Genomic DNA, 15,881 nt, shown 5'->3' on the forward strand with positions numbered 1-15,881 from the left:
CGGCACCCCCTCTCCGTGTCCCCCTGTGCTGCTCTCTGTCTTCTGCCTCCCTCCTTGAGGCCGCTCGCCATCGTCTTGCAGCTCCCCTGCCGCTCTCTTCCGGGCAGCCCCAGCGTGTGCCCCTCGCCCCCGGGCAGCTGCAGCCCCCCGCCCGTGCTGTCTGTGCTGCTCTCCGCCGCCTCTCTCCAGGTACCCCTCTTGCACCCCATGGACCCCCGGTCTGTGCAGCTCTGTTTAACCCCCCTAAAGCCACCTCCCCATGCACCCCATCTCTCTCTCAGTACCTCTCTGGACCCACGCTGCATCCCCGTCTCTGTGCTCAGCCTTGCTGGGTGCCCGCAGTGTCATCTGGTCTCAGCCCTCCTGATGCTGCACCCCAAAAACCTCTCTCCTCTCCTAGCTGTGCTATGCTTTTTTTGCTTTTATATTTTTTCCTCACTTCACCCCAAATCTTTACCACAGCCCTTGACATGCTCTCAGCACCTGCAAGGTGCACCAGGAGGGACAGGCATGGACACCCTAAGTCCTGGTAGAGCTGGGGTGTCCCTTGTCCCCCTCCACAGCCCCACTGCTGGTGTGTTTTTAGCCACTTTTTCGATTACTTATGTTTTCAACCCACTTTTTCTCCATTCAGTGCTGGTTCCTGCCCAGAGGCATCTGAGCAGCACACGTGGAGTTCAGTCCCGTGATGCTGAGCAGGATGTCTGGGGCATCCTGAAACTGAGTCCCAGCTCAGGGGTGTTGTGAGTGATGCTAATCACTAAGTGGGAGGGATTTTACCCCAAAATGAAGGACAAGGGTAGGGATAGAGTGACCACAAAAATTGGAGTGGTTGAGCTGGAGGCATCTGAGCATCGGTGCTGCTGTGAAAACTGAAGTGCTTCTGCTGGTGGCTTTGTGCTGGGCTGGCACAGAGGGGCCATTCCACCCTGGATAAACCCTGTGGACTCTGTGGAGGTAAAGAGCACCTCATGGTGTCCCTGTGGGTCAGGCAGGTGTTTCTGCAGGGCATGAACTTGGTTGTGAAGTCACACTGGTCATGCTGGGTCAGTGCTCTGCTCTGGCCGTGGCCTGGGGAAGTGGTGGGAGCCAGGTGACATCTCTGCTGTGCTCTGTGCCACTGCTTGGAGTTCTCCATGGGGGTCTGAGCCTGGAACAGCCAGACCTGGGTGAGGTGTTCCCTTACCTGTCTCTGGGGGCTGCAGCTGTGCAGTGTGTGCTGTAGGAGATGCTTTGTAGGCACCAACTTCTCCTTTCCTGGGCATGGGCTGCTCCCCAGCATTGTGGGCAGCAGGGCAAGGGAGGGGATTCTCCCCCTCTGCTCTGCTCAGGTGAGACCCCACCTGCAGTGCTGCATCCAGCTCTGGGGCTCCCAGCATCAGAGGCATGTGGAGCTGGTGGAGGAAGGCCAGAGGAGGTCATGGAGATGTTCTGAGGGCTGGAGCACTTCTGCTCTAGAGACAGGCTGAGAGAGGTGGAGAAAAGAAGGCTCTGAGCATACCTGAGAGTCTCTTTCAGTTCCCAAAGGAGCTCCAAGAAAGCTGGAGAGGGAGTGCTGTCTTACATCTATTGCTGATTTATTAGAAATGCACGCTTTGAAATAGTTTCCAGATGTCACAGTTTCTGCGGGCTTGATGTGCTTTTTTAATTTGATTTTTTTTCTGTGTGTGACTTTGGAGGAGGGAAGAATCCCTGTTTTACTGTGGAGGAGACAGTGACAAGCTCCTCCAACAGTGTGAAATCGTGAGATAGTTTGAAATACATTTGGAAACGCACCTTCAAACTGAGTATCTTCAGAGAGTTTATGGTGGATGCCAGGAACATTTTTTTTTTGGACCTCTTTCACACTCTGCCCCTCACCTCCTGCACCCCAGTCCCACCCATGCCCATCATTCTCACCCAGCCTCTAGAGCATGTGTTGGGTTGAGCTTCCCCTCGTCCTTCCTCCTGGGATGGAGCACTTGGGGATTTGCTGATCCCATTCTCTTTACGACCCTGGGATCCCTGCAGTCCCTTCTCTCCCTGCTCCCACCACGCCCAGGATCCTTCCGTGACCGAGTTCACCCTTTGACTCTGGCATTCCCCCGTTTCTCCACAAGCAGCTGGTGACTGAGCCGGTGGCTGTCCCGCGATGGCGACGCCGGACGTCAGCGTGCACATGGAGGAGGTGGTGGTGGTGACCACGCCGGACGGCGCGGTGGATGGCGCTGGCATGGAGGAGGTGAAGACAGTGCTGGTCACCACCAACCTGTCCCAGCACGGGTAAGAGATGGGCTGGTGCTGAGGGGTTGTGCTGGAAACCTTCCCAGGCATGGCTGTAGGTTGGGATTTATCCCCCAGTGCTTCCTCCTGCATCCCTGCTCACTGTGGGGGCCGCAGCGGTGGCCATGGACTGTCCAGTTCCTTGGGCTTCCCACACCAGGGCTCTGCAGCTCTGTGCAGAACAGGCTCCACTCTTTTCCCTCTTTTGAGGTGGGGAAAAAAGACTGACCCCAAATTCCTTTTTCTGAGTGGATTTGAATGTTGGAGTGGACACAAATCCAGTTGGGAACCAGACACCAGTAGCTAAATCAGTGTTTTTCTGCTATTTATTTCATGGTGGCTGTGCTGAGCTCTGAACTCCAAGAGACAAGTTTGTCCTCTCCAGGCTGAGGGTGGTGCAGCTGAACTCCCCTTCCCTGAAGGTTGAGGAGGTTTGGGGTTGGTTGGTTTTTGGCCAAGCTCTGCAGGAGCCTCCACTGCCAGCAACAGGAGTGAGAGAGGTGTCCTTGGAACAGTGTTGCCCTGAATGGAGAGGCGCTGCTCAAAAAAAACCAGTGAAGTCTGATTATGAAACTCCTGATGATTTGCCCAATTTCTGCCTTTTTTGGCAGAAAAAGTTGGCATTTTTTATTCAGGGCTGCTGTTTGTTCAGGTCTGGTCTGTTCAGTGGCAGGTTGGCCATGGCCTAAGAGCCTGGCTGGTACCGTGAAGGCCCACATAGCAATGGACTCTTTTCTTTATTTCTCTATGGGTTTTTGGGTGGGGCAGAGCTCAGAGCCTGTGTTTTGTTCTTTCAGTGGGCAGAAAATCCAAGTTCACACCTGGAGCTGCATCCAGGCAGGCTTGTCTGAAATAAGTGGGTGTTGAATGGCTGTTTATTGCTCTCCACAAGGTGTTTGTCTTCTTTTCTCAAACATGTCTTTGTGTCAGTACCCTGGGGCTTTGAGCACGACAGAAGGTGACAGCTCAGTCCAGGGGCCTTCCTCTTGTGCTGCTTCAACTGAGATAAAGCCCATTAACAGATTAATTTTTTGTAAAGAATGGGCAGGGACAGGCAGAGGCAAGAGCTGTTGGTGCTAGGATGGGCCCTGCTCTTCCTCCACACCCTGGCTCTGTGAGTGTTTCCAAACCCTCTTCAATTCCCAGAAGAGCGGTGATGGTGGGGAAGAAGGGCTTTACTCCTCTTGTTTTCTGTCCCATGGAGACTCCCTTGTCTCCCTCAGTGGAGAAGCAGCCAGGTGTGACACTTGGGATGTGGCTGCTCTTGGATACAGAATGGTTCCTGGCTGTCATGTGGCTCTGAGCCTCTACAGACCCATGTGCAGCATTGACCCATTGGTGTTGTCTGGGAAAGTGGATCATGGCAGAGACTGTCTCAGTCAGTTGGTTTCCTTTCACTCTTAGTTGGTTTCCTTTCACTCTTAGTTTCCATCCTGGTTTTTTTTGGAAACCTTTTCTCACCCTCCCAGTGTCCCCTGGATGGTCAGGAGCAGGACAGCTCCACACATCACAGAGAGGAATGCTTTCGTTTAGTCATAGCTCTGAGCAGAGATGTCTTGGCATGTATGAAGAGATTCCCTGAGGGTTTTCCCTGGATCTCTCTGGAGAAGAGCCCCTGGACAAGCCCTTTGCTCCCCCATTCTTGGGGCTGGTAGTGGGTTAATGGAAAGGGTGTGAATTTTGGCATCACAGAGTAAAACCTGCCTGACTCCCCCACTGAGCAGGGCAGTGGGGCTGGTGGTGGGTGGCAGCACGAGCCACCCAAGGTCTCTCTGTGGCCTCGGACAGTTGCTCCCACCAGGCTCTGCTCCTCCTGGGGCCATGCCACAGTGGTGCTGGCTCCTTCTTCCTTTGCCTCTGATTTCCCTCTGCAGCCCCAGCTGCTGTCAGGAGAGCAGCTGCAGGCACGGACTGGGATCCCTTGGTGTTGGCTCGGTCACCACTCACATGGGGAGCTTTCTGTTTGCCTGGTGTGACACTTAAACCAAACTCAGCTTGGGGGTTGGTGCCTTTTTCTAGTGCTCATCTGGGTATGGGTTTGCTATTAAAAAAACCCTCTGTACAACCAATTGTTAAGAGCTTAATTAGTTCATGTGTTCTTAAGGAAAAGGCTGAGGGAAATGGGAAAATAATAATGAGCAAGAAGCTTTTCTCTTTGGTCTGTGAGAGGAGGGGATCTGTTCTTGATGCTCTCATGAGGTGCTTGTATTTCTGATCAGCACAGGATTCTGGGGGAGACTTTTCTCTCTCAAGTTTCCAGGCAAGGCAGAAGCAGAAAAGAAGGGAGATGCCAGCTCTCTGAGTTATCTGTACATGCCTTCTTCTCTTCCTTCCATCTGGTTTATGGATCCTCCTGGGGAGGAAGATGAGAACCATCCTCCCCTGCCTTCGTCATGGCAACTGGCAAAGGCAGGGCCAGCTGGGGGGCTGCACTGCTGGGGTTTGGAAAGTGTTTGTGTTTTCCCTTGCTTCTGCCTCAGTCTGTTTCCCTGGAATGGGATGGGAGAAACAGCATGGAGACACTCGCCTTTTTTTGTGGTTTTCTCTCCCTCACGTGTCCATGGCAGACACAGACTTCAGTTGTGTGAATTTTTCATACAAGCTGGGAGTTGGTTTGTTTGTTTTCCTCTGGAGGTTAAGGGTGTGGGCTGGGTTATTCCTCCCCATCCAGTTGCACCTTTTGGTCATTTTTCGGAGCAGTGCAAATGTGGTGGAGTCCTGGAGGAAGCTCTGAAAGGTGCTGACTTTTCAGCTGGAGGGTTTCTTCTGGCTAACTTGGTAGAGGTTCTTGATCTGGAGGCAGGTCAGGGCTGCGGGGCGCTGAGCTTGTATGCCAGAAGGGGTTGCTTCCTCTGGCACCCTGCTGGCCTTTCACCTGGAGAAATGCAAGAACCCAGCAGCAAACTGATGAAAAAACCCAGGTTAGAATTCTTCTGTTCTTCTGTCAGACTGCCACTTGTGTAATAATCACCTTTGTGCAAATGCCTTAGCTCAGAGTTTACCCTTTCGAGTCCTTTCACGTTACCCTCCCCATGTTCTGCCAGGGCTCTGGGCTGATGGTCACTGTGAGCTGCAGAGGCAGAGTTGTGTCCATCTTTCTGTCACATCAGGAGCTGTCTCCCCTCTCTCTGGAGCAGCGTCTGTGAGCCACTCACCTGGTGAGGCTGAGCTGCCGCCCACACCATTCCTTATCTCTGTGCTGCTCCCCACAGGTACCTGCCCTGCAGCTGCTGAGGGGAGGGATGCTTTGAAGCTGCAGTTCCACCCTGGAGCTGTGTGTTAGGAGCCCAGAATGGAAAAACCAGTTGCTCTTGAATTTCCTTGTCCCCGTGGCACAGCGGGTGAGAAATGTGGTTGCCAGTGAGTCACTAGGACTGTCTTTTAATTCTTCCATGGTACCAAACTCAGGGAGGTTTTCAGGTTTATTTTCTCTGTGGAGTCTTCCTAGGGAGTTTATATGCCAAAGTATGTGAAAAGCTAATTGTATTTCTCCCCCTGCCTCTGTGGGTTTTCTGGGGCAAGGTTTCAAGGTTTCTGCAGCTTCAGCGACACCACCAAACATACATCTCATAAGGAGGGCAAAGTTAGATGGGATATTTGGAAGCAATTCTTCCCTGTGAGGGTGGTGAGGCCTGGCACAGGGTGTCCAGAGAAGCTGTGGCTGCCCCATCCCTGTAATTGTTTAAGGCCAGGTTGGACAGGGTTTGGAGCAACCTGGTCTAGTGGAAGGTGTCCCTGCCCATGGGTGGGGCTTGGAGCAAGATGAGTTTTAAGGGCTCTTTCAGCCCATTCTGTGTTTGTATGAAAACCCAGCAATGGTCCCTGCTGGGCACTGGCTGTGATGTACAGGTGGATCCATAAGGGCACCAATGTGGGCTCCCTCCCTTTGGGACCTCACCTCCAAAACCGAGGGGGTGAGGAGCATGTCCCACATCCCAGCCAGATGTGCTTGTTCCCTCTGAGTGTGGGAAACTCCTTGGAGAGGCTTGGGGCTCTGTATTCCTGTAGCAGAGCTGGGAGAACAGTGAGGGAGTGGGGGCTGTGCAGGACCCACTGTGTGACTCCATGGGCAAAGCACCCAGAGAAGACGGAGATCTCAGCGTGGGGACAATGGAAGCAGCTGGACAGCCAGCTATTAATGAATGTCATGGATAGATCAAGTTTTAAGAGGCTCAGAGATTGTATTGCAAGTGTCTGTAACTCATGTTATGTTATCTCTGCTCATGGATCTGCTCTTGGGGTTTCTCCAACTCCTTTATAGTATCTCTGTGGCTCCTTGAGGTCCTGCTCCCTGGAGCATCCTGCATACCAGGGGATTCAGCCAGTCCATTGCCCAGAGAGCAGCAGCATGTTTCACACATGTTTTTCCTGAGGAAATCTCAGGCAAAGCTTCCAAAGGCTGGCAGTGACTTCTGAGCAGGGGGCTGTGCTGACAGCATCTCTCCATGCCAGCTCTCCAGCATGGGCTGGGCTGGAGGCAGATCCACAGGGCTGGGATTAAAGGGGAAGCAAGAGAGAGCTGGCCAGGCTGCTGACACGGGCTTGCCTGCTGTGGGGTTCTTCATCTCCACATGAAAAAAATGGAGCTGAGCCTCCCAAACCCAGAGCTGACTCTTAGCTCTTGTGGGAAAATGTGATCCGAGGGACTTCTGAGGCGATGTCTCCACAGGGCATCCATCGGGTGTGGGGGTGGCACAGCCACATGGCTTAAGAATGCCTCTGCCTCTCTTCCCAGTGGTGACATCAACGAAGACACTCTGGAGACTGAAAATGCAGCTGCTGCAGCTGCTGCTGCCTTCACAGCCTCCACAGACCTGAAGGAAGCGGTTCTAGGTAGGTCGGCTCTTTCCACAGCCCCTTGATGCCAGCTGCACCACCCCAGTGTGCCACAGCCCTGTGCTGGTGTGGGACAGTCCAAGCACTGTTGGGCAGAGATGCTGGGGTCCGGGGTGTTTTCTTGTGGGCCTTGGGGACGCTGTCCCAGCATCCAGGGGGGCTCGGTGACCAGCAGGGAGCTGGCAGTGGCAGGCTGGGCTGCTGCTGCCCTCTCCTGGTCCGGGATGAGTCCCCGTGTCTGGCCGTCCCTGGCTCCTGCCATTCCAGCCTGCCACGGGGATGTCAGTTTTGCAGCAATTTGCTGGCTTTGGTTGCAAGTAAAAATGAGTTTAGGGAGCAAAGATGATCAGCTGGGCTGGAGTTGACTTAAAACCAGTTTTACTTTAAAACCAAGGGTGACTCCACCCAGGTAACATCATTCTCTTTTTATCAAGAATGGATGACTTCTCATATTCCCTGTGCTCAGCTGCAGCTGGATTTGCATAAATCTTACTGGGCTGTTTTGCCTGACAAATTTGGGTGTTTGGATACTTTCATAGCAAAGTGCAAGTGAATGGTGGCCACGAACCCCAGCACACCCCACCATGCATCATCTACTTTTTTTTTTAATTTCTGAGTTTCAAACCTATCGTTGCATGTGTGGCTCAGGCACGTGAATCAGGAGCTGTGGCTCATGTTTCTCTTTGATCTGTCCCTTCCTCTGATCCCTGTGAGAAGTGAAGATGGCTGAAGATGAGGACAGTTTGGAGGCAGAGATTGTCTACCCCATCACCTGCGGGGACAGCAAAGCCAACCTCATCTGGAGGAAGTTTGTGTGCCCTGGAATCAATGTGAAGTGTGTGCAGGTGAGAACAGAGAGCACAGCACTGGACTTGTGCTTTCCCCTTGCCCACATTGTGAGGTCACCTGGCTTGTCCTGGTTGTGATAAGCTTTGATCAGCTGCTGTGCATCAGAACCATGTCATGGTAGGAAAGGATGACATTTTCCTGGTGCTGGGTACCTGATATTTGTCCTGACTAAATTGTGTAATTCTGGCTGGAGAGATGGTGCCTCAATTTAATGTGTTATTTAAAATTTGATAAATTTGGGCACTTGCAGCGTCTGCTCAGTTGGAAAGTTTGAGGAATGTATTGAGGACCTACTGAAGAGTTGCTGCTGTGTCCTGGGTAACTCATGGTTAAAATTTACATGAATTCAGGAACATGCCATGAGTGAGTCATTGCTGGCATTTGTACACAGCCTAAACAATACCCTGCTGAGGGAGAGTCTCCTTGGTCTCCCAAAGGATAGTCCTTGCCCTTCCCAGCAGAGATGGTTTCCTCTATCCATGAGGCAGAGGATAGATGCTGCTGCCTCCTAAAATCTGTCCTCCATGCACTGAAGCCTTTGTCCTTGCTCAGAGATGCAGTCTCTCGTGCAGTAAGAGTGAGTTACTCTATGTTGATCAACATGGCCATGGAAAAGAGGAGGCCTGGATTTGGGAAATCCTTTGAGATGGGCTGTAAGGCTGCTCTTGAGAGGACTGACTGGGTCATGGTTGGACTCGAGGATCTTGGAGGACTTCTCCACCCTTAGTGATTCTATAATTCTATGATCCTGTGAGCAGGTTGCTGTTGGGTTCAGGCATAGCTGGGTGTGTAGGGCAATAAAAGAAAGGGAAGAGCTGGCACGCTATGTGCCAGCTCCCTGAAGCTGGTTTGCAGTAGCAGTGGGTGTGCACTGCCAGAGAGGCCAGAGGTTCCCTGATACCAGTGGTTGGGCTTGGGAGCAGGAGGTCAAAGACCACTGGGTTTCTTCTCTCTCTCCTATGGGGCATAACATGCCCCTGGACCCAAATGTTAGCAGTGCAGCCCAACTTTCACTGAGTGTGCTGTTAGTGAGAGTGTGAGCAGCTCCCTGCTGTTAATGATACTTTGCACAAGCTATGGGTGTTTCCCCAGCTGTCCTGCCTGAGCTGGGCAAACTCACACACCTCTGAAGCCTTGGCTTGGAGCAGCTATTAACTAACCATTGGTGACAGCACTGTTTGGCTTTAATGTTTCCAACTTGGGCAGTGTTCTCTGGGGTGGGGAGTGCCTGGCAGCCATCTGTTTTGGGGGTGTTCAGTGGCACGTGGAGGCTGCAGCCGCTGCTGGGCACTGGGAAATGCCAGCAGGCTCCAGCTGAACCCTGCTCACAGGGCATCTTTGGCTTGTTTATGGCTCGTGGCACTGATGTTGCACCCCTGCCTTTTGCAGTTTCATGATCACCTAATCAGCCCCAAGGAGTTTGTCCACCTGGCAGGCAAGTCGACCTTGAAGGATTGGAAGAGGGCGATCCGGATGAACGGGATCATGCTCCGGTTAGTGCCTTCCTTTGTGTCTCTGGACACTTCTGGGGGATTGTGCTGGGCTGGAACAGAACCTTTGGAATAGGCAGTTGTGCTGCTGAGGGAGCAAATGAACCGCTATAAACGTTTGTTTTAATGACAGCCTGGTCCCAAATGTGGTCAGTCCAATGGCTTTGTTCTGTCCTTGTGCCTAGGGAATTATTTGGGGCAAGAAATACTTCTCTAGCCTTTTCAGGGCTTGAACCACACTGAGTTTCCAGCTGGTGTAGGGACACTGGAAATTTTAATGGCTGTTGGTGGTTGGACCATGCTGTCTGTGGATTCTCAGTGTGAGTCACCAAATGAAATCAGTCTGGTCATCACCAATGCTCTGGTTGCAGCACTCCTCCTTGACATCACTTCTAAATAAGTCCTTCGCAAAAAAAAACCAAAAAAAGCTTCTTTATTGCAAACATTTCTCTTCTCTGGTATTAACTACAGTAATTCAATTTGTCTATGATCCTCCTGAACACCAGCCTGAAACTGTGATTTAATTAAAGTCTTTCTCTGCCTTTGGACAGGATTAAAAAAGACTCACCTCTTTCCCCAGGAATTGTCAGTGGTTTTGTGCTCTTTTCACAGGGTGACATTGCCTTTCCCTGAATTATTCTACTTCAATGCAGGCATCTCCTGTATTCCTTTTAAACAGCTTTTGCTCCACATAAATTGTGCATAAGAGGTTTAGGCTTTGTTGAGGCAGGGCTTTGAGAGGGGAAAAAACATTTCAGGGAATTTCTGAAGGCAAATCCAGCAGCCCATGGGAGCAAATCTCAGGAAGCTTAGGTGGTTGTTGGCCAGCAAGGCTTGGGAATGTTTTGGAGATAATGTTCTTAGGTTGGAAGATCCCGTGTTCTAGAGTTGGCACTCCCTTTGAATGAGATGAGAGACCTGATTTTAGTTTCTAAATAGGGTTATGTCCTGTTTCCTTTTGAGCTATAGAGTCAAAAAGGCAAGAAAGAAGCTCCCTGTGGTCTCACCCTGAACTGAGACTCCAGCTGATCCTTTGGTTGGAAGCTGAAGCTTTAGAGGGGATGTGCTGGTGGCACCAGATAGGGGCTCTCTCTTCCCCTCCTTCATGAAGAAATGAGTTAGTCAGTCCCAGTAAGGGCTCCTGCTGGCTCTGCCTGCTCTCCTGGCATTTTGGGACTCCGAAGTTTGGGGTGAAGGCTGCCAGGAACGATCTCAGAGCCCTTAGCTGTTGCTGATGTGCCTGTCCTTGTGCTTGCTCCCTGTCTTTCAGGAAGATTATGGACTCAGGAGAGCTGGATTTTTATCAGCACACAAAGGTCTGTTCCAACACCTGCCGGAGCACCAAAATTGACCTGACAGGAGCCAGGGTGTCCCTGACCAGCCAGACATCGACAGAGTACATCCCTCTGACTCCCGCCTCTGCCGATGGTACGTGCACCCTTCCTCACCCTCAGCAGGGCCTTTCACACGTCAGAGCCCACGAGTGCCACATAACCAAGGTCCCTGTGGCTGCCCCATCCCTGCAAGTGTCACAGGCCAGGTTGGACAGCATTTGGAGCAATCTGGTCTAGTGGAAGGTGTCCCTGCCCATGGCAGGGGGTTGGAATGAGATTAACCTTGAGGTCCATTCCAACCCAAGCCATTCTCTGATTTTATGAATTTGATCTATAGTTACTGGCAACTGTTTCATTGGAAAGCGTTCTAATTTTGAAATAATTCTGTATTTAACTCCTTTTGCCCCTGAACATTAACAACAGCCCTGAAAGTGCCCCACACCCCAGGCTCCTGGTGGTGCCTCTGGGACAGGATAAGCCCCTTGGCTGGTTCTGCAGAGCACCCATCCACCACATCCTGGTATTGTGGTGGGGAAGCTGATGCCAGCCCACTCCAAGAACCCCTGTTAAACATGAGCTCACCAATGGGAGATGCTTGCCAGCTGCTGGGCTGTGCTGAAGTAACCAGAGCCCTGAAAGCTGTGGAGTAGAGGAGCAGAGGGACTGGATTTAATGGCTGCAACTGAGCATTCCAAAGGCTCTGCACAGCTCTGTGGGGCTCTGGCCAGGTTCCCATCCATCCCGCTCCTGCGCCTGGCATGAATGACGCCTGTTCCCCGGCTCTATGGTAACAAAACTGCTGAGATTTGGCAGAGCTGGAGGGAAGGAGGGATCCCTTCTGCATCCCTGTGCAGTGGGGGGCTGCTCTTCCCTTGGAGGCTTTAGAAACCCTCCAGACAAATGGTGGCTGGGTAAAAAGGGCTGCCAAAAAAAATCAGACTCTAAATCTGTTTGACTTTTGTCCTGAGCAGTGCTGGTGTGTTTTCAGGGGGAAACAGGAGGGAAATACTGCTCTCAAGCATGTGTTCTTGTGCTACAAAGGTTGCAGGAGCGATCCCTGGGGATTGCACTCTAATGTAGGAAAATAAGTACAGCTGGCACAGCTTGGGTGTCTCCATTCAGCATTGAGATCTGCATGCAAACAGATGTGATCCTCTGCAATATAAAGGAGAAGTCACAGAAATGCAGCAAGGAAATGCTTCCTTTGGAAACAGCCTGTGAAAATACAGGGAAAAAATCAGGACCTGGGAATTTTTTTCTCTTCTTTTCTGCTATTGGTTGCAGTGAACGGATCCCCGGCTACAATAACCATAGAAACATGCGAGGATGCCAGCGATTGGAGCACCAGCATTGGAGGTATGGCTTGGGATCCCGCAGGGCTCACTGGGTGGAGGAGATGTGGGGAAACAGGGAAGCAGCAGGGTGAGGAGCAGGAAGGACCCTCTTAGCAGAGCAGTCTCCACTGGGATTATTCCTTCTCTGCTGGTGGAGTAGCACTGTGTTACATTCTACTGGTGTGCGGGCTGGCTGCATAGCTTTGCAATTAAGTTGGTCAGAGCGGTCATGAAATCATTCTCCTTGGTGCTCCTGACTGTAGCAAAGTGTCCTGTTGGTGTGGGACAGGGGTGGGCAGAGCACATCCTCCTTGGGATCCGTGCTCTGGGTGCACTGTGTTACATTCTACTGGTGTGCGGGCTGGCTGCATAGCTTTGCAATTAAGTTGGTCAGAGCGGTCATGAAATCATTCTCCTTGGTGCTCCTGACTGTAGCAAAGTGTCCTGTTGGTGTGGGACAGGGCAGAGCATATCCTCCTTGGGATCCGTGCTCTGGGTGGGCTTTGCCCCAGCCCTGGGGCCTCACGGGTCTCTCCCAGCCCGGCAGGACTGCACCCCTGCAGGGGTGTCCACAGGGAACCCATAGCAGATTACCATTAAATGCTGCTGAGGATTTTGAGGTTCTCCTTTGCTTCCTCTTTCTTCAGATGACACCTTTGCTTTTTGGCAAGGTCTGAAGGACAGTGGTCTCCTGGAAGAAGTGATCCATGAGTTCCACCAGGAGCTGGTGGAAACTATGAAGGGCTTGCAGCAGCGAGCACAGGATCCCCCACTGCAGCTTGGGGGTAAGGACCTGGATGTGGGTGGTCAGTCATCTTGGGAGAGGGGCTTGTGAATTTTTTTGTCCTTAGGGGTATCTGGATGGCACAATAGGCACATAGCTCATCATAAAAAATCTCATTTCTGGCTGATTTATGAGGCTGCACTTGGGGATAATTCAAGTGACCTCAGTTCTCCAATTCCCTGTGCCTGGGACTTCCTCTCTGCTGGCTCTGGGTCTGGGTCTGGACAAATGCTTGGCTTGGGAATTGAGGTGGAATTTAGGCCATTGGAATAACGATGCAGCAAGCAGCTACTGTGCCAGCAGATTTCTTATCACCCCTGCTAGGCAGGAGAGGACTGTTTACACGGCCAGTGACCTCTTGCCCTCTCTCATGGCTTCTGCCTTCTCCTCTTCCCCAGCCTCTTGCATTACCCTCCTGCAGATTTTGGCTGTCTCAGCTGGACATGTTTGTTGTGTGGCTTTTGCCAAGCCACAAATAGTTTGCGCAGGGAGTTTTGCTTCCTCAAAGATTCCGTGTCTTGTTTTTAAGATGCTGTTTTACTAAACAACGTAGTCCAGAACTTTGGGATGCTGGATCTGGTCAAGAAGGTCCTGGCCAGCCACAAGTGCCAGATGGATCGCTCGAGGGAGCAGTACACCCGGGATTTGGCAGGTATGCCCCGGACACAGCAGTGTGGCACCGGGCATTGCTGCCTGTGCATTTTCTTTTGGGCTGAGAAAGTGGAGGTTGTGTTAAAGCTGGTGGTGTTAAACCAGCCACACCAGGCATTGCCACAGACCTCTGGGAAGCCTGTCCAGGATCCAGGCTGAGCCAAACCTCTTCTCTCTCCAGCTCTGGAGCAGCAGTGTGACGAGCACCGCAAGCGAGCGAAGGAGCTGAAGCACAAATCGCAGCATCTCAACAACGTCCTGATGACCCTCACCCCCGTCTCTGTTCCCACGCCTCTGAAACGCCCCAGGCTGACCAGGGCCACCTCCGGACCAGCTGCTATCACCTCCCAAGTCCTGTCCCAGCCAGCACAGCTCACTGTCACCCCCGGCGTGCCAGTGTCCCAGATTGCCAATCTCCCTCTTGGCAAAGTGGTCTCAGCCCTCCCTCCTTCGGTGTTGGGGAAGAGCCCAGCCCAGCCCCCCGCCGCCAGCTCCCCGGCCTCCCCTCTGCTGGGGGGGTACACGGTGCTGGCCTCGGCCGGCTCCACCTTCCCCGGCACGGTGGAGATCCACCCGGACGCTTCCAACCTGACGGTGCTGAGCACGGCCGCGGTCCAGGATGGCAGCACGGTGGTGAAGGTGGTGAGCCCCTTCCAGCTCCTGACGCTTCCAGGACTTGGCACGACCATCCAGAATGTGACACAAATAGCTCCCAGTGGGAGCACGGTCGTGACTGTCCCGTCCGGTGCTGCCGAGGCTGCCGGGGACGAGCACGCTGCCGCCGCCATCGAGGTGACCGCAGTGGCTGATGAGGCGGAGCAGAAGTGAGAGGGGGGACTTGCCTGGAGGGACGCTGGCCGTGCCACTCTGGGGGGAACTGCCTCTTCTCTGGCTGCGCTGTGCGACGAGGAGCGGTGTCATGAGGGGCACGGGCTAACGAGACTCAGAGCAGCTCGTGTTGGGAGCAAGGAGGTTCAGGTCGGAGGGAAGGAGGGGGGAGGAAGGATGCCTGGAGAAGAGAAAGGTAGAAATGCTCTGCCTTGTTTGGAGGAGGGAAGAAAAAAAGAGCTTATTTTTTTATAAAGCTTTCCTCCCCTGTTCTCTTGGAGTAGTTTTCCTGCTCTGGGTCATCAGCCCAGCCTTGCTGGCTGGCACAGCTGGAGCAGAGCCCATCAGAGGAGTGGGCAGGAGCAGGTGGTAGCAAAAGGAAGCTGCCGAGGGGTCTGGTGTGCAGGGAGCTGGCTGTTCCCCATCCCTAGGGGCTGCAGGAGTGGAGAGGGACGCCAAGAGCAGGAATTCTGTGGCTGTCTACAATCCTTGACACCAGCAAGGGCTCTGGCAGCATGGGCACAGGCCCTGGGAGGTTGGGTTTTGTGCGTGACACTGGCTTTGGGTGGCAGAAACAAGTGGGAGCTGTTGTGACAGTGGGCACAGTGGTTGCCCAGGTTTACTGGGGAAGCAGCAAGACAGGAGCCCAGAGGGCTGAGAAGAGCTGTGACTTCTGAGGATTTGGGGTCTTTTTCTAGTTTTCTCAAAAAAAAAAAAAAATCCATTATTGGGATTTTTTTAAGCCAATGGCGATTTTTAAGCCAAGCCCTGGTTGGGAAGCTCGTTCTGCATGGCAGAGCCGTGCTGCAGAGCGTGCAGAGCTGAGCCCCATGGCCATGCTCCAGGAAGCTCACACTTCCTCACGAGGGCAGACCCTGCTGTCCCCAGTCCCCAGCATCCCGCGGGAGCCGGACTCTGCCATCCCCTCCCTGCTGGGTTCAAGCAGCCGTTCTGTAACGGGGTGGTCGAGCCCCCAGTTCTCCTTCAGCCACCCCACTCGCTGTGACTCTCACCAGGTCCCATCCCAGGGCCTGTGTGTCTCACGCTGTCTCTGGCTGGAAGGAGTCGGGTGCTTGGAGTGTTGGGGTTTCTCCAAACTTGATCTGGCAACAGCAGCAACGACGGGTCACTTTATTGAGTAATAAATATTTTTTTGAAAGAATGTTGCTGGTTTATTGTGTTTTCTATGTCCAGGTATAACAGCTGGGATTATGAAATGGGGCTAAGGGAGGACAGGAACTCACTTTACTAAATATAAATGTACGTGTCCTCGGTGTTCCCTCTGGCCGTGGGTGTGCGAGGAGCCTGAAACGTGGCTCCAAAGTCTGGCTGTTCATGGCACGGCTGGGACGTGGCTGCACCCAGTGCTGATAAGCACTGGTCCCCAACCTGTGGTTAGGAGAGTTTTGACACGTAATCAGGAAGAAAAGTGATCTATTCCTCTGAAGCATTAGATTTTGTTTCATTTTGGCCGAGACTCAGCTGAGGCCGCAGCTGATGAGGAGGAGTCCTC

The 15,881-nt window shown here is 52.8% G+C and overlaps 1 protein-coding gene across 2 annotated transcripts; it reads left to right on the top strand.

Moving 5' to 3' along the window:
• The first annotated feature begins 883 nt into the window (after positions 1-883).
• Positions 884-15,530, top strand: GMEB2 (glucocorticoid modulatory element binding protein 2). Of its 2 annotated transcripts, none has more exons than XM_041396212.1 (10): positions 884-957; positions 2,103-2,262; positions 6,998-7,095; positions 7,813-7,943; positions 9,337-9,440; positions 10,708-10,865; positions 12,056-12,127; positions 12,753-12,890; positions 13,419-13,541; positions 13,722-15,530. In XM_041396212.1, exons 2-10 carry the CDS (start codon positions 2,132-2,134, stop codon positions 14,366-14,368), a joined length of 1,602 nt encoding a protein of 533 aa, XP_041252146.1. In that variant the 5' UTR covers positions 884-957; positions 2,103-2,131; the 3' UTR covers positions 14,369-15,530. The 2 variants fall into 2 exon arrangements, with proteins under 2 accessions (XP_041252146.1, XP_041252148.1); XM_041396214.1 differs by having other exon boundaries at positions 7,816-7,943.
• The last annotated feature ends 351 nt before the right edge of the window (positions 15,531-15,881 follow it).

The sequence above is a fragment of the Onychostruthus taczanowskii genome, unplaced genomic scaffold (genome assembly GCF_017590055.1).
Source record: "Onychostruthus taczanowskii isolate IOZ18803 unplaced genomic scaffold, ASM1759005v1 scaffold126, whole genome shotgun sequence".
Lineage (NCBI taxonomy): Eukaryota > Metazoa > Chordata > Aves > Passeriformes > Passeridae > Onychostruthus > Onychostruthus taczanowskii.

Bases quoted from the DNA above. Each gene is read 5' to 3' on its own strand.
- GMEB2 (XM_041396212.1), top strand. From the start codon at position 2,132: ATGGCGACGCCGGACGTCAGCGTGCACATGGAGGAGGTGGTGGTGGTG. The intron at 7,096-7,812 runs GTAGGTCGGCTC...GATCCCTGTGAG, and splicing joins CCTGAAGGAAGCGGTTCTAG to AAGTGAAGATGGCTGAAGAT. The intron at 12,128-12,752 runs GTATGGCTTGGG...CTCTTTCTTCAG, and splicing joins TTGGAGCACCAGCATTGGAG to ATGACACCTTTGCTTTTTGG.